Source organism: Myiozetetes cayanensis, unplaced genomic scaffold, assembly GCF_022539395.1.
Source record: "Myiozetetes cayanensis isolate MyiCay16 unplaced genomic scaffold, myiCay2020 scf3, whole genome shotgun sequence".
NCBI lineage: Eukaryota > Metazoa > Chordata > Aves > Passeriformes > Tyrannidae > Myiozetetes > Myiozetetes cayanensis.
In genome coordinates, this window is record NW_026087521.1 from 5,281,926 (window position 1) to 5,305,805 (window position 23,880).

The following is a 23,880-nucleotide window of genomic DNA, read 5'->3' on the forward strand; positions in this document are numbered from 1 at the left end:
GGTTTATACATCTTGTAGTGGTCTGTATTATTGTCACACTGCTCTGGAGTATATCGGGTTTTTTCATTTTAAAGATGGAGATGTGAGCAAGAGGTTAATTGGCTTGTGTGAGATCTGACACAGGGACATGTGGTGAAATGGGAGATTAATCAAGGCCTTCTATTCCTCTCATGATTGCACTCATGATTTTTGGTCCATTGTCCTGGACACTTGTCCACCGTTTCTCTGTCATGAAATGTAGTCCATTGCTTGGCTGGTAGTTTTGGGGTTTTTTAGTGTAGCAAAATGCCACTGTGTTTTGGGCTTCTGAATATTTTTAAAATACTGTAAGCAAATGAAATGGTCAAAGAATAATTTGAACTAGAAGTAGACAGCAGAAGACACATTTTTAATTGATATTAATTAGTTGTTGTTACTGGTTTGCCTCTGAAGTTTTGATCATTTTACCTGTGTAAATGATTGGTATTCCCATGGCCTTTCAAGGGTTTGCAGCATCACATAATTAGTTTAGCAAACTCATAGGCCATACATGGAAGGCTAGGGTTTCCATTAAATACAGGGCAATGAAACTATTAAATTTTCACTGTATGTAATTTGTGCAGAACATGCTACAATATATGCATATCAGTTAGGAATCTACAATCAATTTTCATGTTAAATGTTGAATTTAAGCTCCATAACTGGACTTTCATCCTGAAAGAAGCCAGATAGCCCTGTGCATCTGGTTTAATCTTCCCTTCAGCCATATTATTTTAAAGGCACTCCTGTTTAGCACATCTCTACAACTGAAAAATAATACTCATATTCCCTCTCATCCTCAGCAGCTGTGATCCCTCTGCAGATGTTGTGCTGTCAGACGTTTCATTATGTGTGATAGAAAGTGTAGGTTCTTTTTGTCTGCCTGTGTTACCACTCTGTGGATTTTGTTTTCTTTTTTTCCTTTTTCTTTTTTAGCTTATTCCTTCGGCTGTAGATGAGTCCTTCCATAATACTTCACTTTATTTCCTATTGCTGCTGCTTCTCCTTCTTTCTAAGTACAGAAATGATCAAGAACTTGCAACTGCGTGGAGCCGCCCAACAGAAGCCCATTGATTCACCACCAAAGGGCTCTGTGTGAGCCATTCTGCTCCAGCCTGAAAAGAAAGCTTTGTTCCCTCAGCTGGTAGTGTCTTAAGATGCTGATCCTTGCCATATTTTTTGAAAACTGTAGCAGTTTATCAGACTGTTTGACACTTCCCGTTCAGCTGTGCATTCTGTGGCATTCTCTGGTGTTTGCTGCCTCTCATACACCAGTCTCATGAGCCCGAGACTGGTCTGGAGCTGCCCAGGCACCACAGTGAGTTGGGCTGGGCACAAGTCATTTGGAGGGGAACAGTGAAAGGAGGAGGAATCTGGAGTGCCGGTGGCCATGCCTGAAATGGTAGTAATGGATTTAGTATTTGGGGCAGGAGGTATGGGATTTGTCATGTTGGTTGAGTATTTTCCTGGCCGCCTTCCATGACTGTTCAGATATTTTTAGCGTGAACCACAAGCTATGTTGTCTCAGTTGACCTTGGAGCATGACATTTTAACATGGAATTGGTTTGAATTGCTAATCATTAAAATGATTTATTATTTTTTATTGCAAGACCAACTAGAATCCCAGTCATGTTTTGCAGATGAAAAGGGAAGCAAATTGAAACCTGCCTTCTCTTGACTTGCAGTCCTTCATGATACCCATGTTTCCTAAACTACCATCTTTCTCTCTATGTCATTAAAAGTAGACTATGCCCAGGTTTGTTTTTTAATTTGTCTTTTGGTCACTTGACAAATATCAGAGTGACTGAAACTAATCCTGAGGTCTCACAGTGCTCAATGAGAAGTGTAGAACAAAAGGATCGTTTCTGTTGCAAACAATTTATGACCTTAATAGAAGTTTACAGCTGCCATCAGAAAGGCAAGATCTTGCTATCAGTGTATTTATACTGGTGATTGCTCTCCTCTTTGCTTTCATTCCCAGACTCAAGTTTACCAAAAAGATTAAGCCCCTAAACGCCAACTTCTGTTATGGAAATAGCAGCAGTAGCACTGCATCACGATGTTGTGGCAATATATTTTGAGGCAGTAATATATAATGTAGGAAAAGAGATTCAGACCGATCAGACATAGCCAGAAGTCTATGGAAGTTGAATTCAAATTTTGAGGTCCAGATCAATTTTGACTAGCTGTCAATTTTGGACGACTCTTTTTTATTGAGGTTATTTAATCTTCTTATGTTAACATGACCTGAGAGAAAATTACAATAATTTTTAAGATGCATTGTACTACCACAATCGTGCAGAAAAGCCTTTGACTGAAAAGAGCATCAATGGCTTGTTGACTTTTTCAGTCTACCAAATAAGCACCTACTCAAATATCTAATGTACATTTTTTTAAAAAAGTAAAATATTTAAAAAAAAAAGCCAGCCATCCTCCTGCCTCAAAAGTAGCTTCACAGTTTAAAGACTTACCCTGCAGAAGTTGAACCCAAGGCATGAAAATAAACCTTTCTTTGACTACCTTGGCAACGGGGAAGACCACAACCTGCTTCTACAAATCACATGGCGGATCTTCCAAATAGGACCAAAGAGGCTGTTTCCCTGAAATCTGTGTCACACTATAGTTCCTTTCATACATAGGAAGTGAGTAAATCATTGAATAATGCAACATCCTCTCCCATCTGCAAGAACTCCGCCAAAGCCAAGCGTAAGGGTCTGGGTTAAAGCAAACTCAGTTACTTGGTAACCAAGTTGTGTTTCGGAGGGGTTAAAATTGGAGAGATTTTGAACTTGAGTTTTGAGGGGGTTAAAATTGCCAAGAGAAACCGAAAACTTGAAGAAGATCCCCAGCTGCCTGCGTTAATACTCCCCAGTCTCTCTGATGTGAGCTGGCAGGTCCCATAAAGCCACTCAGCCTTGAACAGGGAAGGGAAGGAGGGAGAGAGCAAGAGCTCCAGCTGCGACTCCAGAGCCCCAGAAAGAGCCTCTAACCCAATTCCCTTAAAGTGCACAAGCCTCACAAGCCACAGCATCTCTTTGCCACTGTATTCACCGAGTTCGCAGGGCAAACAAAAGATCCATATCAAGCATGCATCCTTCCAGAGGGGGAAAGCCTTCCCTCATTTGCCTATAGATTCTCCCCCTTTTCTTTCAGTTATAGATATAGATATAGATTTAGATTTTTTTTTTTTTTTAGGCGGGGGGGAATGTTGCTAATTTTTTTTTGGCTGGTAATTAAGAGAGCTAACACCAGCCAGGCTAGAGTGAACGCAAACAAGACCCCTATAGGCAGCACAGTGCATTAATGCAAAATATGCCCAGACAACATAACTTGTCAGAGAGGATTATTTCTGCTTAGTGAATCTGCAGGGGCCCCTTTGCTCCACCACTCAGCGTCTGACTAGAGAGAGAAAGAGAGAAAGAGTAGCCATTAGTGAGTAGCTACTGTGGCATTGATGTTTGAGCGCACTTCTGAACTGGCTTTTGTTGAGAATATCGGTGCAGAAAGCATGCGCTGTCCCAAATCTGCTGTTACTATGAGAAATGAGGAGCTGCTTTTAAGGTATGTTGTCTCCTTTGTTTTAACGCGTGCTTTCGAGTTGCCTGGGCCCGCTGCAACTATAACCGTGCTGTGTATTAAGTAGTTTCCCCTATTTAAAGGAAAAGACAGGCATTGCTGGGTGCAAGTAGCATTTTCCACTAGTTCAAACCGCACGTTTCGTGTATGACGACAAATGTACGGAGAGGGCAAGGAGGGGAAAAAAAAAATATATATTTATCTGGTTGTTTGTTGTTTTTTTTTTTTTTTTTTTCCTAAAAGAGAGCTGGTATTTCTTTTATCACCTCCTTTGCAATATTTCTGCCTGCTTCATTATTATGCACTGGGCATGGAATAAGCATGGAAAAAGCTCAGGGAGACTCCATATTAGAGCTAGTGCCCTAAATACCACTTTAATTTTCACTTAGCCTATGTAAATAGTTAGTAATGCTCTACCTAGTCCGTACCACTTGAAGATGTTTTAAAAATATCTAAATACTCCCGATATGTGGGATTACACATCTATTCTCTGATAATGCTCCCAGGTTTAGCGGGGGGCCAGCATCGACTACTCTTTTCAGAGACACACAACACGCAGACACACGCACACACGCACATACACACGGAATTATGCTGGAATTGGCACCCCGCTTTGAAAAATGTAGTCTTTTGTTTATTTGCTAGCAGACACTGTAGCACTGAATACATCTTTTGGTCTGACAATGGGACAGCTGAACAATGGTGCTGTCAAACTAGCTTAATGTATGTCTGGCGATGGGGTGGTTTGGGTTGTTTTGGGGTTTTTTCCTTTCCTTTTCTCAGCCCCTTTTTCGCTTCCCTCAATCTTTTTGTGTACACGGTAGAATACGAAGTGCGTTGCCTGTTTTGTGGCGGTTGTTTCATTTGATATCTGCTGCTAATAGTGCAGGGAGGGGGAGGCTTGTGTCTTACAATTATGGCTATTGCATTAAGTTGGAGATTTATTACTAACCTCTCCTTTAACTGTGGTGAGAAAACTTATTGATTCTGAAAGCTTACAATACTGCTGTCAATCTGGCAAATACACACTTGCCAAATGTGCCCTTGCCTGATTTTATGCCCGATCGTATCAACTTTAACTGCTGTTTTGAAGATACTGTTTCTAATGCTGTTTAGGTAATGAAAATGCAATAAAAATGATAAATCAGATCTCAAAGTGGGAGCCCATGCTACTTTTCATTTTTATAATCCAGCTATTAGCATACGTTAGAATTTTTAAGGTCAGGCAGAATAATTTACCTGAATGATTCCCATCCCCAAATCAAACAAATTATTCATATGACATTCCTTAAATTATCTTTCTGTTTAGAGAACCATAGTTTAGTATTAAAACAGTTAGCAATTTTGGGTTTGAATTTGGCAAAATGCTCGTGTATCTTATGCATTGTAAGAAGAAATTGTTACAAAGCTTTTCAAAAATTTTGAGTTACTACTTGGGCAGCAGCTTGTGTCTTAAATAAAATGTATTGTCATCAGTCTGGGGAGTTTTTGAAACTGTTTAAAGTCTTTAAATACTTTACATGTTAAGTAAATCTACTGCTTTTAGTAATAACTTTAATAATTTTGTGAGAGAAAGATACTAGTGGTTTCTATTTTTTGCTTCAATCAATTAATAGTAGAGGTTTTGTGCTTTTTTTAGAACTGGATTCTAGTGTATGATTTATATGGGTTGAGGGGTCTCTTGGACCCCTTAATTAGAACAAAAAGACAGTAAGGATTTATCGGTAGCAGTCAGAACTCTCTAAAGCATGTATTTCAACACAAAAATGTTTTATGGGGAGACTCTCAGTACTTACTATTCTGTTTTGTATTTTTTTTGTCATTGTATCTTCTTCGCTTGTGTGTTGAGGTGCTGTAAATCAATAGCAGAGAGTTTATGTGGAAAAAAAAAGGTAATATCACATAAAATACTCAAGAAGCGTAGAGATTATGGATTATCAGGTAGTACTTGGCATGCTGTGTGTTGTGCATAAACATGAAGAAAGCAAGGATAGTGTTTAATATAATGGGACCATGCTATAATTCACTTCCTTGGAAGAACTTCTTTCAAGACAAACATTAACTCATTCACAACTGCTCTGCTCTGCCAGGACTGGAGACGAGAGGGGCATGTTTTTATAAAGCTATTTTTTTATTATGTCATGTTCCAGCAGCCTGAGCTTTCTAGCAGCTACTGCCCTTTGTGAGTGGCAATACAGTGAGTCCCTCACTCTCAGCTACGTGGAAATGTCCCTTTAGTGACTGCCCAGAGCAGGGTGAATGTCATTTCTGTAGCAGCCACCAACAGACACCTGGGCAGCAAAACCAACTACCACTTTTAAGGACTATTCAATACTAAAACTGTTTCCTAAGCGCTCTGCTCACAGGTGAGTTCTTACTGTAGTTTCTATGTTTTCAGGTAAAATGTTGCATAAAATACATATACTATGATTTTTTTTGTCTTGGACTGCCAGTTACTTTGTTCTTTTCCAAGGGTATTTTCTGACATTGCATTCACATCAAAGACTAATTTTTGAATTAGTTTGTGTGAATCCTCCTCAAAAAAAAAAAAAATCTTTCTATGCATATTTACTGAAATATTGCTTTTGGAGCCATAACAATTATTATTGACATCAAAGAAGGTGAAGCAAAGCTGTAACACAAGTAATTTCTTAGCATGTTTAACGAAAGTGTTGGCTTTTGAGAGACTGTATAGGTTTAGAGATATTATGCCTGAACATCGGAGGTGTCCTTAGTGTTACCTGTTTTGGAATCTCACTCATTCACAAAGCAACGTGGTGCCTTGCAGTTGTCAAACTTGGCAACATCTGTTTCCACAACAGAGCTAACAGAGGTAATTCAGACTCTACTAATTGTTATTTGTTCTTGCAATGACCAGGTGGGATGTCAAAAAGAACATCCTTAGTCGTACTTATCAGAGCAAGAGTAAGATAGGTCTTAACCTGTGACCTGACTTTCTGTGCCTCTATAGGAAATGGAAGTGAATTATATTTATTTATTAGTCTGGAGTCTGTGTGTGTGTGTGTGTGTGTGTGTGTGTGTGTGTGTGTGTATGTATGTAAATAATTTCTTTTCGTATTCATGAACCACAACCTCTAACACCAACATGCTAATATTTTCTTTGTTAAAAGACAATGAAACTGAAGTGTTTCTGTTATCAACCTTAAGTATGAAGGGATTGAGACCAGCCCTGCAGAGAAGGATTTGGGGGTGAAAGGCTGGACATGAGCCGGCAATGTGTGCCCACAGCCCTGAAAGTTGATTGTGCTCTGGGCTGCATCAAGACAAGGGTGGTCAGCAGGTCAAGGGAGGTAATTCTCTCCTTCCACCACCATCTCACAAGATCCCACCTGGAGCACTTTTTCCAAGTCTGGAGTCCTCAACAAAGGAAAGTCATGGAACTATTGGAGCAGATCCAGAGGAGGGCCACAAAAATGGTTAGTCTGGAATACCTCCTCTATGGAGACAGGCTGAGAGAGCTGGGGTTGCTCAGCCTGGAGAAGTAAAGGATCTGGGGAGGCAGAGCAGCCATTCAGTATCATAAAGGGGGCTTACAGAAAAGATTTTTTAGCAGGGCCTGTTGCAGTAGGACATGGGGTCATGGCTTTAAATTAAAACAGGGTCAATTCAGACTAGACATAAGGAAGAAATTTTTTACAATGAGGACAGTGAAACACTGGAACAGGTTGCACAGAGAGGTGGTGGATGCCCCATCCCTGGAAACATTCATAGTCAAGCTGGGCAGGGCTCTGAGCAACCTGATCTACTTGAAGCTGTCCCTGCTCATTGCAGGCGAGTTGGAACTAGATGACCTTTAAAGGTCCCTTTCAACCCAAACCATTCTATGATTCTATGATTCTATATGAGATTGCAAACTATACCTTTGGGGCTGAAAAACAAAGGCGAGTGTTCAATTAATATTCATATCTAGAAGTTTTACTGCAAGTGTAGATTGTGCTTGAATACTTAAGAAGTCATTCAGGAGTGAATCAATACTAATTATTGTAATCAGGAGGGTTAATTAGCTGAAGATGCTGCTGATGGAAAGTTCACTGCTTACAGCCCTGAAAACACCTAAGTTGATGAAATCTGAAAGCAAGATGTCTAAGAGGACTTTGTATGGAGAGAAATGCTTGGCTTTCCTTTGGCATTTCAAGAGCCAGTTGTTCCAAAGGGGATAGCTTGTACTTTGTATTTTGCATTTTATTAATTCAGGGAGTATTAGAAGATGCAACTAAATCTGTTATGAAGATATTTTGTGGTAGTTTCTCAATAAATGCAAGTACCATCTTGGATAACCTGTACTGTCTCTGCAGCATTCATTTGTAGATTACCATAAATTAATATGTATAATCTTATGCATTTGAAATCTGGTTCCAGCACTGTTATCTGGAACAGTTACTTTATTTTTTTTCCTCCATTTGTGTGCAGGCACAGGGTCTTCACACGATATATGTACATAAATTACACATGCTTTGTTTCTGATGTACAGATATACATCTGTGTGCACGCATACACAAGTGCACTTAAGTTTAAACACTTTTCACTGAGGGTGTGTATTTCTATAATCCTGTGCCCTCAAAACTCCCACTCGGTTTCCATCTGCAAAACAGTGTTCAACTACATATGATTCAGAGGACAGTTATTGAAGAAGCAGTTCATGAAATTTAAGTTAGTTGATAAGGAATAAAGACTGAAAAGAAGTGACTGAAGAAAATCCTTTCCTTTTCCCTCAATTAGAGTGGTTGTGCTCCTTAAAGTCAGCATTACTGAATTCAGACAAAATCTAGCTGTACAAAATCTTTCTCAAAAGTGAATTGAAAGAAGTTGTTATATTAAATGCTGATTATTTGGGGTTTGTGTTTGTTTTTTGGGGTGTTTTTCTTTTTCTTCCTGTTTTCTAGTTATATCTATTAAGGTTATAAACATCCAAGATGTCTGGATGTTTATTCAAGAATAAAAGCCCTACCAAAAAAACCCCTCTCAGACACACACACACACACACACACACACACACAAAACCTAAGTCAAGTGAGGCTTTCAGAAAAGAGAAATTCTATTTCAAAACACATCCTTCTTTCCTTTCTAATGACATTAGAGATTATCACGTGCAGGTGCTATTTATCTTTGCAACTGCTTTCCTATGACTGTTTTAGTGCTTCCAACACATTTACTTGTATGTCAGCCATAGAAAAGGTAACTGAAAATGGCAGCTGTTGAGAAAGCATGTCGCCATGCCTGGAATGACATGCATTATCAGGGCAGCAGGAGTTGCTGGCTCTACAGCCCATTTCTACTTGACCTGCGGAATGATTGGCTGCCTGGGATGGTGATGAATCACTGGAGTTTATGAAACAAGACTGCTGGCATCCTCACAGAGGAAATAAAAACGAGATTTTTTTTTTCCCCCTCTAACATTCTTGCTATGGCAAAAAGCTTTTTTTTTTTTTTTAATATTTTGTTTTGCTTCTATATTATTTCACCCTGCAGCAGAAGCAAATGTATCAATTAAAGTCGCTTTAATACTGTTCTTGGCAAGTTAATGATGCACTGAACGTTAGCTATCTTTATTTGATGGAAGTGGGCAGGAATTTTCCCAAATTTTGTGTAAATCTTTGCCTGGGCTCTAATTTTCTCACCTCTCACTCCGTTCTTGAGACTGAGATAGCATAACTAGTAATCAGCTCAAGCAGGATGTGAAAAGGATTTCAGCTGTTCTCACGCACAACTTTATTTTCTCTGATAGCGTAGGGATCAGTGACCATTCCGTGGAGTAATATCAGCCAGATCCATCTTCAGCATTTCTAAACTAATGACTAAAATGACATTTCTGGAAAGCATCGACTCCCAGATTTGCACTCACTTTCTAGGTGGTTCATGAAATTATATTATGCATTAAGCCCACATTACCGGATTAGGGCTGTTATGAGCTGGTGCTTGTAGGAAAGTACCGTGGGGCTGTAAACCTGCCAGGGCACTGACAAGGCTGACACAGTGTGGATCACAAGCTGCCCTGTAAAATGCAGCCAAGTAAAAATGATCCTTCTGTTTCATTTAAAACACCCAAAATTGTGCTTGGGGGTGGGGAATGGAGAATTACTTGCTTGTCTCTCCATGTAGCATGCCTAGTGGCTGATGTGTTAGCCCGTGTCCCTTATTCAGGTAGAATAACCTATTTTTAAGTTAACTCTCTCTCATTTGGAGGAATAAGGTTACCAATACAATTGCTCAGGAAGTTTTAAATATGGCACTTATATGAACATAATGCTTTCTGCCATTACATGACAGGGGGTTTTTCTCAGTTCTCATGCTTTGCTGCTCAAGCTTTTTCTCCACTAGTTTTGAGAAGCAATTTGCATGCTCACACAGTCTATTAGACTTTTTCACCTTCCTCCAAATAATTCAGCTGCTGCTGGACGCTGGAAAGGCTGTAACACTCTTGTTATTTCAAGCACAGCCATCCAGTGTCCCTGCAAGGCTTGTGGAATAGAGGAGGGCAAATTTTTGGCAGCGGGAAGAGTGGCACAGGGAACTGTTGCTTGTGCCCTTCAGTGTGCGAGGGGTAAACGCTGTCCTCGCTCAGGAGTTCCCATGGCAGCAAATCAGCAGGTCATCCTCAAGAGCAGCCTTTGAGGATGCCAGACAACAGTCTGTCACCCAGAGGAAGACAGAGCAGAGAGTCGGAGGAGGGAAAAAACATTTCTGGAAAATCAGACAGAGGATAGGGAAGATTACAAATAGAGGAGTAAAAAGTAAGGACACCTGAACGCAGATCATCTGGAAACTGAACCTGGCACATGTAGATACCTGTGGATGATAGGATAGCTGTGCTATGGAGTGAAGTTAAGGTTCAAATCCTGCACCTACCCTCCCTGGAAGCTGCAGGTCAGCATCTGAAGAATTGAGGACCTCTAAAAAAGGAACAGTGAATTATCAGATAACTTAAATTTTTAGAGACTCTCAATTCAACTGTACAACCTCCTGGTTTCATTTTCCTTCTCTTCTTCCTAAAAAAAGATCTATCTTCTGCTAAACTGTGAGGAAGAAGCTCACTCTGAAGCTTGAGAATTTGCCTGCATCATTTCAGCCCACATTTAATTTTAATGAGAGAGTTATATAACCCCCTTTAAAAATAACAAAACACTAACAGAACTGCATTGGCAACACCAGGTGTTCTGCAGTGCTGCTCCAATGAATCATATGGAGATTTGTCTGTGCACGGCTGATGAACATACATTTAACTCAGTTAACCCCCACCCCTGAATATAGCAATCCAAAGTGACCAAAATTTTTCCCAAAGAGCCTTTCTCACAAAAGGGTGCCAAACTAGATGCCTGCCCTGGGAACCTCACAGTTTCAGCATTTTTCCCTTACAAAGTTTTTGTATCAAGGGGCTGGGTTTCTCCTTAAAAGTTGTGACCCTTCAAAGTGAAACATTTTATGTTAAACACTAAGTTGAGTTAAATGTTTTGGTTCAGAAAAGAAAATCAATGTTCCTGTTTGTTGTAGCCCCAAATCTCTGAAATTGTTAAAAACAGCAGAATTAACAGGCATCTCTGGGAGTAATAAACATGTGACTTCATTAATGTTCCTTTCAGACAGAGAATTTGTGGGAAAAACTGAATCAGTGATTTCGAGCTTGTTAAACATCTTGGTTCAGATGCTGTCCTTGACTCTAGGAAGTCCCTCAACCACTGGTTGCTGGAAGGTGGGAAGGATCACAGTGCACTTGCCATACTCCTGCTCTTTCTCTTTGCATCCATTATCAGAGGCAGAGTCATGGACTAGGAGGACCTTTTGCTCTGACCGATGTGACACTTTTTACACTGTTCATTTAGGGGAAAACAACCCAAACCACCATAACCAGGCATGGTGTAGTTTTCTGCACATCTAAATACTTTGCAGGTACTGCAGGACCCTTTCTTTATGTCCTTCATGGTGGATCTTTAATGGAGATTCTGTCTGTTGGAAATAATGATGTCAAACAAAGGTAGCTACTTTACATATTTTCAGAGTAATAGTTATTTTTGAGGATTGACATGTATGCTAGGCACTTCACAAAAAAAATAACAATAAAAAAAAAAGACCAGTGAAATTTCCTACCTTAAAGATGTTGCAATTTGAGTTTAAGGTGAAATCCAATCATTTGCAGTGAAAAAGAAAGTGGTACAAGTGAATTAGAAGGGAGGATGGAGGTTAAGCTCATAAGGATCCTTCTGTTTAGAGTTGAGTGCAGTAGGTTAATTCAGATATTGTAAAATATCCCTCAGATGTCTTTACATTTTGTTTTTAAAAAGAAGTCTATTTTTGCCTTCTTGTCTCTTTTGATGTCGCTTACCCATCTTCTTTCTTTCCTGATGCCACATTAGAAATTCACACTTACCTTTGCCTGTGGCTTTTGGCGTTGGAGCTGCCTTCAGCCTCACCTCCTGATCCAGGCTTTCACTCTGTTCAGCCTATTCTCACCATCTACTTCCCTGATCCTGCATCTTTCCCAGTAACCAGCTCTTCAGGTGGGCAAAAATCTCCAGAAAGCTTAAATTTATACAAAATGAGAGAAGTTTTTATGTCTCTTAGTAGTTCTTCCTGTGGGTCTGGTGGCAGGGTAGAAGTTTTTTTGTTACAGTGTTTTCCCCTGCTCTGTGAAGATGTAAGTGCAGTTTTTGCATATTGCAAGTATGGAGCAACACAGACAAGAGCACTAGAAGTGTGATCCCTCCTATCCTAAGTCATACAAGATAATATGTTTTCACATGAAGATAATATAATAGCCAAACCCGAGAATATTCAGTTCCCTCTTCCAGGGATGTTTGTAAAGGTGTTTTTTTTTAATCCATAAATAACACGTCTGCTGTCTAGTAGGAAATCAGGTCTGCCCAGTGCTTGCAGCACCCCAGTTTCTCTTCTTCTTGGGTAGTGGTTGTTGATAGAATCAGTCAGCAGGTGAGAAGACAAGGTAGTTCATAAAAAAAAAAAACAATAGAAAAAGAAACACAAAAAACCCCACAACCGATGTCTGTTGCCAAGTCGAGATAAGACAGGGTTGACAAAAGCCTTGGTCTTGTGTCAATATGCACAAGGCACTAGCACAAAGGCAACACCTATGGATCAATAGTGATGCTCTTCAATAGGACTGCAGGTAAATAACAGGACGGTAGGACTTGGTCTAGCAAAGATTTGCTTGTTACCACTTTACTTAAGTATTCTCTATATATAGTGCTGAGGTCAGGAACAGCCCACCTGGAGCAAACAGTTCTGGGCAGCTTCTGCTCAGCACTAGCACTGTGCAGGATTGGACCTGAGGGTGATGACTGGCTATCCCAAGCATCTCCTCCAAATTAAAGGTCTTTCCTAAAACCCCTCCATCCCATGTAGTGTCTGCCTTGTGCCATAAAATGTTGCCTAATTGTTTTCGGAAAGATCGAGTTATTACCCACAAATCAGAACAAAGGCCTTATACCCACAGTGGGATGAAATCACCTCATCAGTGGTATAAAATAGGAAGGGAAAAAAAAAAAGAACTGAGTGGGAAGTTTTACTATAGCAACCAAGTTTACATAATATCAATGCGCTTCAAGTGAAAGCTCTAGAAATGCTTAATTTGAGGTAGCTTTTCACAGGGCTAATTTTAAATGACGTTTATTTCTGAAAATTACTGATTAGTTACAGTAGCCTACAGAAGTGGAGGGGGCGTAACAAGCAGCTAAGATTTCAGTACTTAAAATCCATTGATCAACTTTAACCAATATTTTAATTTTCTTTTTAAAAGGGTTTCAGATATACGCAGGCTATTTTATTTCTCAGAATATGGTGAAGGAAAGACTACTGTGTGTTTGGTTTTGTAAATAAAAAATCCTTACTGAAGGCTTCATAATGCAAAAATGTATTCCAACGTCAGACCTCACTTACAAAGATGGTTTTGCTACAAGTAATCAGAATCTTCACAAATGGTAAAATGGTGCAGAATTGGGTCCATTATTTTTGCCTCTCAAAGAAATGCACTACTTTTTGCTTTAATTGTTAATGACTTTTACACGATTCTTTAGCTCTGTCTCAATGCTTTGTGCAACTTGTGCTGGTGTACTTTGCTTTGCTTTGCTTTTTGCTTCGTGCTCCTTCCCTCCCCCCCCCCTTTCTTGCCCCTCCAGAAGTCTGCTACTAAAAGTTAAGCTGATGGGCTTCCTCCCTTATAGGCAGGTAGGCTCACATCCCACTGCACAAACCAAAATGCTGCATTGTCTGCTCTGAGTCATGCTACTCCTTCCAGGCTCATGGTTTTCCTGGAAGGTTATTTCTTTGTGAAAGATAGCAAACAGCTCATTTGCATTCACTAACACTAGCTGGACCAGATTCCTTTTCCCCCTCGCATTAGTGGAAGATCCTGAATGATTCCACTGAATCATTTGAGCCAGCTCCAAATTTACACCGCCAACACTGAGCTCTGCTTCTGCTGCCTCTGTTAGAAACTTGCTTTGATGCCAGAGATAAGCTGAATCCCGAGCATGTTCATTGGCTTAGGGGGGAATAAAGCAGAGGATTTGAACTCTCTTCACACTGCCTTGCAGGCTTGGGAGAGAGTGAAGTCATTCGGAAACTTTCCCTTGAAGTATTTCCAACAGTAGCATTTCCTTGGCCCAATACTGGGGGGGCAAGCTGATTAGAAAATTGGCGATTATGGATTGGGTGTTTGGAGAGGGGACGTGATGTGAGCACCACACTGGATTTGGCTCTGGGATCTGGAAGGGAAGGAGGTGTCTGCCCTCTTTGTCACTTGCTGAATGAAGCCATGGGCAGTGATGTCACAGTGAGCTCATACGTGCGACAGCAACTCACCGCTCAGTCCTGGCCTTCTGCAGCCGAACTTTCTGTGTGGTTTTCAGTTTTCTTTGTTTTTTTTTCTGGGAAGAGGTGTTTGGTTTTCAAAGATTGAGTTGTTTAGAGAAATTGCATGTAGCTCTATGTTTGAAAAGCTGCTTGAACGGTGACTAATCTGCAAAGGTGAGGTGGAATTGCTTCATCTGCCCCACTTAGACTTACAGAGAAACCAAGGTACAAAGAATAAATGATGTTGCTGCAGGGGCAAGCAGGGTCTGGGCCTCTGAAATGAGGGGAGGATGGAGAGGAGGCAGCATGTGCGGTTGGAACAGGATTAAAGCCTGAGAACTGATGATTCCAAATTCCAGGTCCCTTCCTCAAAACTGCCATATGCTCCACCAGTCGAAAAGCTTAATATCGGCGGGCACAGCAATAATGTAGCTCCTCTAAGCCAGTGTTTAGAGCCATTGTCTGATTTATGCTGTGAAAATAATGCAGCTTCACTTGCCACCCTCCATCCTCGTTTCCCTCTGTACTGTAGTAACAGACCAGAACTTCCATTTTATCCTTAATTTTTAATAAAAGTTCCTATTTTGCACACATGTGCCGCTCAAGAATCTGGCATTAATGTTACAAATAACAGAGCTGAGCCTGTAACAGTGTGTGAAACATTCAGGGTTTTTTGTTTCTCACCACTTACCCTCTTCGATCGAGAGTTAATTCATACGCAGCCACTACATAATTTATGCCTGAGAACCAAATTATTCGAATGCAGTTTTTCCCCTCTAAGCTCTCCTTGAGTCGTATCTCAGTATCTTTTATGGAGAGGGCTTCTTTTTGCATTTGACCCTGTTCCTGCTTCTAACTTTTAAATGGCAAAAGCAAATGTGCTTTGAAAAGTGTGTTACACTGTAGTTGTTAAATAAAGCAATAACCTATGCACTTGTAATGCTTTCTCTATGACCTACTTACATACTACTTCACCCTCCTTATAGTATGATTAAAAGCTGCTTTGAATCCACTATTCCCTCAAGGGATTTGAGGCTAGAATTTAACAAACTGCTGAGAAGGCTTAAGTCAGTAAGAGGGCTTCCCTACAGCTTCTTCCAGCTAATTCACATGTAATTAAAAGGAAAATAAATATTTCAAAAGAACATACGTTTTAATGAAGCATTTTTAAGCACTTACACCTTGCAAAATGGGGCAAATTTATAAAGATCTCTCTATTCCATATGCAGATTTTAGGCAAAATTATTTGTGATTCTCTCCTCCTCCCTCTTTGCATCCTGTGCGAAGCGTGGATTTACTTTTCAGTCAGCAGCAGTGGGACTGTGGTCCTTAAAAGCGACAGGCTGGTGAGACTGAACTCCCTTAGATTTAGCATGTACCAAAAAAACTGATGATGAAGGGGTACAGATCCAGCCGCACAGGGCGAAGTGGGGGTGGAGACTTCTTACTTAAAAGAATATCTTCATCCTCACTGAGCTGCCTGTATTTCTTCCGAGCTAAAACCTGTCCCTTCTGCAGTGGCAAGATTTTGAAATTGAAAGTTAATCCAACTCTGCTCTGGGCTGGATTAACCGCCATGGAGGCCTCAGATCAAAACCCAGGTGGCTACATCCAACTGGAGAAAGTTGTGCTGGTTTCTCCCTTTCATTTGGAGTTTGCGCTTAATTTTTTTATCCGCTGTATAGTCCTACGCCGTGATGGATGTGTGGCGTAAAGGAATCACCATGAATTTAGTAAAGTGGAGCCATAGCTTTGCTTTGTGCCTTTCTACGTGGATGTTTAGGTGCCATGGTGATGGGGACAGTATGTGAATGTATAGAACAGAGCAGATTAATAACACTATAGATATCTGTTCAGGATTGCAGCTGTCCTACGGGGATTATGCTGAGGGCCAAGTGAACCTTTTCTTTCTTTAGACTTGCAAAGTAGGCAAAAATTTTAGAAGCCTGAGGGGTTTTTCATCCTTTTAACTATTTAAAATGGAAAAGTCTCTTAGTGTAATAAACTGGACCCTGAAAATTTGCTTGGTCTGTATTTTTTATTACAAAATCAACGTTGGTCAAAAGTTAAACAAAACTTGGCCTGATGTCGTATTTATTTATGGGTCACTTTAATTTTTATATTAGAACACTCTTTGAAAAGTTTAAGCGTTGTAGGTTTTAATTTGCGTTTGTTACTTTTTGCGAGTGTTGATTATCCAGAACAAATCAAATTATAAAACCTGGAGAGAGATTCAGATGGAGAAGCACACACAATGGAGAAGAACGTTCTGTCTGTCTAGACTGCTCAGATCATCCAGTAATCTTTGTAAATATGTTAATATTCTTTTGCCTGGAGAGGCTTTGTATTGAGGCAAGTAGGTTTTGGAGATGGAAAGGAAAATTTATACAGATTTTCAGGGGGCGGTGGTGTGGGGGGGGTCCTCCAGCTACTTGTATGTGTGGAATTTTGTGTGCGCCTTGGTGACACTTCTGTGTGCAGCCAACTCGGGAGAGCAGCGGGGTTGGGAGCAGGATTTTGGGAGGCTATAGCCTTGAGAAAGGATTTGCTGTCGTTACTTAAATCCCTGTTTCTGATCAGTGGGGACAGAGTTACTACCACCCAGTAACAGCACTCTGAGCGTTTAAAGGATGCCAAGGTCTGAATGGCAGGAGTTTTGAGTGGAGAGAGCCCGCACTCAGAACCTGCCCAAACCATCCCAGTGTCCCCAGTTTGGCTCCCACCGTACTGGGAAGAGCTGTGTCCGCGCTAACCACTCGCGTGTGCTCCCAGCAGTGTCAGCGTGGGGTTCTCCGCCGGTGCGGGGCTCAGCTCCCCGCACACCGCGCTGGGAGCGCGGGGCCGGGCAGCGCCGCGGAGGCGCCGGGCGGGTCTCGCCGCCCCCGGGGCCGGGTCAGGCGGTGCCCCAGAGCCCCGGGCGGGCATCCCCCGGCCCGGCGGCGGCAATAGGCCTCTCCCGGGGCGGCGGGGGCGCAGGGGTTAACGGGGAGCCGCAGCGGGGAGATGGCTCCGCCTCCCCGCTCAGCACCTGGCGCTCCACCGACAGTTGCCTCAGCAGTCGATTTCGGAGGGGATTGGCGGAAAAAACCGAGAGGGGGAGAGAAATGTGACAACTGCCGGGGCTGGCGGCTGCCGCGGGGAGGCCTCCGCACCTGTGCCTGCCGCTCCGCCGCCCGGCGCAGTTGTGGGATCCGCCGCGCCCCGCCGCATCCTCCCGCCGACCGCCGCGGCGCCCCCGGAGCCCAGCATGACTTCTTCGTTCAAGCTGGATTTCCTTCCGGAGATGATGGTCGACGGCCGCTTGCTGGTCTCTGACAGAATGTAAGTGGCGGCGGGGGCTGCCGCCGGTCCCCCCCCACCCCGCCCCGGCTCCGGGTACCGCCCGGCTCCGAGCCCCCGCCGCGGGGCTCCGGCCGCGTCCCCTCCGCACCGCCCGCCCTTCCGCGGGAGGGGAGGCGGGGGGTCGTGCCCCCACCCCCACCTTCCCAAGTCACTTGGTGGTCTCTGTGTTGTCTGTCCCCCCCTCCTGGGGTGCTCAGTGTCCCGGCAGGTCGGTGCAGGGGGCGCGGGGCGAGCACGGGGTTTTATCGGCAGCTGCTGCTGTTGTTGCTGATGCAACGTGGAGGAAGAAACGCGCATCGGTCGCGCGTAGCTGAGCGCTCTCCCCTCAGTGCCCAGCGGGTCCCTCCACAGACACCTGTCCCCTGCACCCAGCCCGGACCCACCCGTGTCTCCTCACCCTTTCCCGGCAGAATAAAAATCCCTCTGCGAAAGCTTCATCAGTTTTCAAATTCAGATGAAATACTAAGCACCTACTGGGAGGGAGACCAGGCAGATAGCAAGCATTTGGCTTGTGGTTTTTTGTAAGTCTTTCTGTTTGTTTGTTTGTTGTTTGGTGGTTTGTTTTTTTTAATACTGTCCCCAGCAGCTGCCCTGGTACGGCGAGTGTTAATTAGGGTGAGGATGGTTGCTTTACGTGTGCAGTTAAAGTGGGGATGAGATGTATTGGAAGGCATTGAATGCTGGAATTTCAGAAGGAGAAGCCCGGCTCTGCTCCATTAATCTTGATCTGAAAGTTTCTATTATCATCCTCTTGGGCATTACCAGTTGACAGGTATTTTCAGGTAACCTAAGCCTTATATGAAAAAATAAAAGCCAGAAACGAGGAAGTAATCGCTTGCTGAAAGATATGGAGGCTGAGAACTGTGCTGCCTTTTTACAGTATCCAAAATATCTTTTATATTGTTGCTTTTTGTTCTTTTATCAGGATGACAAATGTGGTTTGAGTTACATTAGAATGAAGCGAGAGGTTTTGGCACTGACTCTGCACTGGAGCTGTTCTGGTTGAGGCAGCGCTTAAGTTACAAGTGTAAATAAACCCGTGTGTGCAGCAGAGTGTCACCTGCGATTTGCACAAATCAGGTTGCACACTGTGCCCCCATCTAAGACTATTCAGACTTTTATTACCTTTTTTACTGGCAGCCAAACTTTCTCCTAAGGTGGAGTGCTTTCCCTTGTACCAGCAGTGTTCTGCATGGAGCTATTCGGTAGTGGCCAGTTGTTCAAGCAGCTGAGATTTAGGAAGTGTGTGGGAGAGGGGCAAGAGTCAAGAAGATACTTAGTGTGGGTGACTTACACTATTTTTACAGTCCTTGAAGGACAGCAGAGGGTGCATCATTGCCTCTTGTCTTAATTTTGTTGTCTTAAATTCTAAAGAGTTCTGTGCTATGTTTTTCCCATGGTAGGATCCCTGTTTTGCTATCAGTCAGTTTTGGTAAAAGTGCTGCCAGTTCTCCCCTTTTGCAGAAAAATTGCATAGGTTTGACTATTAGGGAACAAAGTAGAAGCTGAACATTTCTATCTCTTGCTTTGCAGCCCTCTGTAGGGACCTGCCACAGTCAAGCTTTCCCTTGTTTTCATTGTCTCAGCTTTGATTACACTTTCTACCTGCTGTCCTTCCAGGCAGTCAGAAATGATCCAGCTAACAAACATCTCCTACCTCAAAGGCACCATTAACTGTAGCTGATGATGCCCTGTTGTCGCTTAGTCTTATATAACTTTATCTCCACCTTGCCCCTTGAGGGGGGAGTACCATGTCAAACTCTTGCTTCTGCATTGCTCATACTCCTTTTTTCAGGGAAGCATCCATAATATATTTTAACACAGCTTGAAACACAGTTAATGTTCATTGGACAGAGATCTTAATGTGTGTCCACAGGAAAAAAAAGAATGATCTAGAGAAATGTCAGCTTCTAAGTGGACCTCAAAATACAGAAGTTTGATAACGGAGTTGTTAAATACACACATTCTTGTAGATTTTGTTGCTGGTTTCTCATGTATTTGGGGGGGCAGGGAGGGAATTTAGTAATTTCTTGAAGAAAAAACCTTTACCTCCTGCATCATCAGTGGTTGTGTTGTGATGTGCTTCCTTGCATTAACCAAGCTTTGCTTTGCTGCTGATCTAAGTGATTGTGAAGATGGTACGATTTCAAGGGATCATGTGTCATGCATGCAAATTAATATTGAGGCTAAATTGCCATTAACTCAGGGAGCTTCTGTTTCTAACAAAAATAGTCCTGAAACTAAATGCTCTGCGTGGGAGCTTTGCCACACTGCCTTTCTAAAACTCTGTCACTCACTGTTTAAAACCATCCTTACTTCGTCCTTCCCAGCCAAGTGGTGACATGCGTTTATTTGCAAGTCCCCAGCTCTCTGGGCTAATCAGTGCTGACGAGAATGCGGTTTGATTACGCATAAGGGGTCAGGGGCACGATGCACCTTCCCCTTTATCTGGCCCACCCCGGGCACGCAGGGAGCTGCCGGCGGTGTTCAGCGGGGTGGCACAGAGCATCCGAGAGCACGCTCCAAGTTACAGCGCTGCACAAAACTTTTAACCTCGCCATCTGCTCCAGCCATTGAGTGCAGCTCGGTTCAGTCTGCAGCAGAAAGGAATTTCGTATTTCAGAGTGAGGCAGTTAGCAAAATATACGTATAACACTTCTGTTTCACAGCAGAAATTGGCTAAACTACATTTGTTTGTGGGGTTTTTTTATATGCCGGTGGCGTATCAGATGTTTTGGGAAATCGGTACCATACAATATCACTTACACTTCCCATTCTTTACACATTTAAAAGTTCTTATACAGGGAATTCTTCTCAGAATCATCCATTCTTTCAACAAGTAACAGAGAAAGGGAATTTAGAAGGAATAACTTCCAGTGCATACCTATTGTGAAACTTAACTGCCAGCTTGATAATTGCAAAGTTAAAATGCTCTTACCTCTGTGAGAATGTTAATTGCTCTTAAATGTTGCTTCCTTTCAAATTTTGCTGCTGCTATTATCTAGCTAAATGGAAGTAAAATAGAACATCAGATACGTTGAGCATGACTGTGTATAATTAAACTGTATGCATGGCATCAGTGTACCTGGTTAGTAACTGAATGGCTATGTACTAGTAAAAGTTAATTAATGACATGGCATTGGAAAATAGATACTCCAGGATATGAAGCATAAAGATGCATGAACTCCTGTTCTTGAGGGCAGATGGCAATTTGGATGCTCTAACCATAGTAAATGCTTGCTAAGAGACTGCTCGTTTAGTGCTCGAGGAAGGATCAGGAATTGTTTGACTGCTGTTATGCATAGTCTGTGTGTGCTCACTGCGGGGAAGAAGCAATTCTTAAGAAAATACATAGGTGTATGGAGGTGAAATTTATAAGTGAAATGTGTGTGTATATTTGGACAGGGCAGGAGAGGGTTAATAGCAAGTGAGGTTATAAAACCTGAGTTCAATGTAATTTGCTTAGTAATTTCACTGGCTTACATGTACATGCCAACTGAATGATTGTAAAGTGGTTGCTTTGAGGATTAAATACTCATCACTGTAACCCTCCATGTTGATTTCTGCAGTACCACTGAAGATTTTTCCATCCCAGGTTACACATTCCAGTGCCTGGGATTACCTTTAATATAAATGAGTAACAATGTTTGTTACTACTGAAACAAACTCAAATATGAGTTTAATTTTTGGTAGCTGGGTGTAATGCCAATAAAATATATTATCCTTAAACAGTGCGCATGCAACTGCATGGGTTACGTGGCAATTATGTGTAAAAATATTTAGCTTTTGAATTCCTGCCTCCCTTAATCCAAGATGAGTCAAAATCAGATATACATGCAGTATGCTAATTACAAAGCCCATGAAGATCAATTTTTGATACTTTTTGTTTGTTTGTATTTATTGTTTAGTAAATAAGGAATGTCAGCACTCAAAGGGCATTCTTGCACTTTAAAATCCAGAACTTCCATTTCTGCACTATACCTGCAAAATAGGACTTTTTTTAGCATAAACTGGAGAAAATAAATTTATTTTTTTAAACTTCAGTGCAGGGAAATTCAATTTACTCGCAAAAATAATTTTTTTAATATCTGGTCTTTTTTACATCTAGAACATCAAACCATGATTTGCTAACTGAAAATGGGTAGTTGGGTATCAGGTATTTTCTAAGTCTGTAGTCTCATCCTTATACTGGCATTTTATTTTAACTCTGATTCAGTAATTGCTTTACTTAAAGTAATATGACTTGTAACTTAAGTTACATGCATGACAGATTCCTTGGGCCACTACTGAGTAAAAGCAAAGCAAAAGAAGAAGAAAATTCTTGACTGTCACCAAAAGCTTCAGAAAAGAAAATAAATCTTTGGATTTCTATTAAGTAATTACAATTTCATGGTGTCCTCCTCCCCATCATCTTTTCTAGAACCTCATTCAGTAGTTAACCTATGATAACTCTCAACACATCAATATTTAAATATATCTTTCACTTCCTATGATACGATCTCACAAGTTTTTAAGCCTCCCCCACATGTATTCATCATCCAAATTAATCATCAGTTATGATTGCTTTAAAAACTTTGATAACTCTAAATATTTCATTGGCATTTTAGGATGTTTGATATCTTATGAGCATTTGGACGATTCAAATTTCATAATTAATTCATGGATTAATATAAAAATATTTGACCAAACCAATATAGGGTAAAGGTGTACAAAATCTTTTAATTTTTAAAAGTTCCCAGAATGCAAGGAATACACTTTGGCAAGACAACGTTCTAGAGAGAAATCATTGTTTTATAGTTTAAACATATGAAAAACTCTTTCCTCCTGAAGTGGAGAGATGATGTTTGGGTGTTTTGTTTCTTTTTTTCTTCATTTCCACACACTGTGTTTCCTACAGGGGGTTATTTCTTGTGTGTTCATATAGTTGCAAAGTATATTGCATCTCCTGACATGGATTCCTTTGGTTAAAACAAACTGGTGGCAGGGCAGGGTTTAACCAGAGGCTGAAATCACAACATAGGGAACACAGGTAGAGAGCGAGGCTGAGCTTTCCTTAGCGAAGAAGTGGGAGAACAAGAAAAACGTTCACAGGTACAAGAAAAATGCAGGAACAAGAATGCCTATTTGGAAAATAAAAACTAATTGGAGCAATAAATGTAATGTTCTCAAGTAATTGTGAAATAATTATTCCCCTTTAGAATCATCATACTTTAATTGCTTTCCCCCGCGTTCCTGCATTCTGTGTGCCTATGGAAAGGAAGAGAAGCGCTTGTGTTCCCTCCAGGATTTCATTTTTCATTTGCAGTAAGCTGCTGGCTTTCTCATAAAGGTTTTCAGAAATATGTTGCCTTAAACGCTGTTGTGTTCCTCCATATGGTGTTAAATGGAAAAGGTGAATGGCAGATGCTGAAGGTATAAATTCTCTCCTAACGTCCAGATTAAGCACCTTGAGATTTAGTTGTGCAGTTTATTCATCCCCTCTATCACAGATTTATAATCAATCTCTCATTTTCATTGAGACTGTTACATAAATAGGACACACTTCAGTAGTGTATTCTCTTCGCTCACAGCTTGATCCTTGAAAAATCAGCCGACAATAGTTTAAAATTATAATATTAATAAAGAGGAGATCATCTGGCCTTCAAAATGACATCTGAAAGCAGCTTCTGTTTTGTGTTAAATCTTAATTACTGTATTTAAATGAATGCCTAAATGAGCCAATTCACAAAGGAGTTGCCTACTGTACCAATAGTGCCTGTATGGTGATTTTAATTTTTTTTCCTTTAGATTTACACAAATATAAAAAATAATTCAGAGGGAAGAGAACAGCTGTGTTCTCTTGCCTCCTACAATTCAGCTGAAGAAGACTGAGTATCTTAAGTCTGGTCTCTACCCTGGGACAGCTTCTTCCTTGCATGTCAAGTGATGGCAATACTTGAAGCCAAGTTCAGAAGCAATGCTCCAGAAGAAACACTGGTGCAAGAGCTGTGAGAAAGACCTTTCTGAGTGTTATTTTGTGAATTTACCCATTGCTTACTGTCAGGGGCAGCATATTGTCACATCTGAGGGAAGGAGTTAGGGCTTAGTACCGTGGAAAGACACCATGTCTGTAAGTGCACC

The 23,880-nt window shown here is 41.4% G+C and overlaps 1 protein-coding gene across 12 annotated transcripts in view; it reads left to right on the plus strand.

The window, feature by feature from the left end:
* The window catches only part of CELF2 (CUGBP Elav-like family member 2), a 556,709-nt gene that overhangs the window by 291,766 nt on the left and 241,063 nt on the right, over positions 1 to 23,880 (plus strand). For 2 of the 12 annotated variants that reach the window (XM_050324871.1, XM_050324873.1), the window contains exon 1: positions 17,463 to 17,739. The exons of 2 other annotated variants lie outside the window; for them this stretch is intronic. In XM_050324871.1, the coding sequence (XP_050180828.1) occupies positions 17,666 to 17,739 (74 nt within the window). In that variant the 5' untranslated portion in view covers positions 17,463 to 17,665. Of the gene's footprint in view, positions 1 to 3,309; positions 3,580 to 17,462; positions 17,740 to 23,880 lie in introns of those variants that run through there. 8 more of the 12 variants (XM_050324865.1, XM_050324864.1, XM_050324868.1 and 5 more) reach the window with 8 other exon arrangements.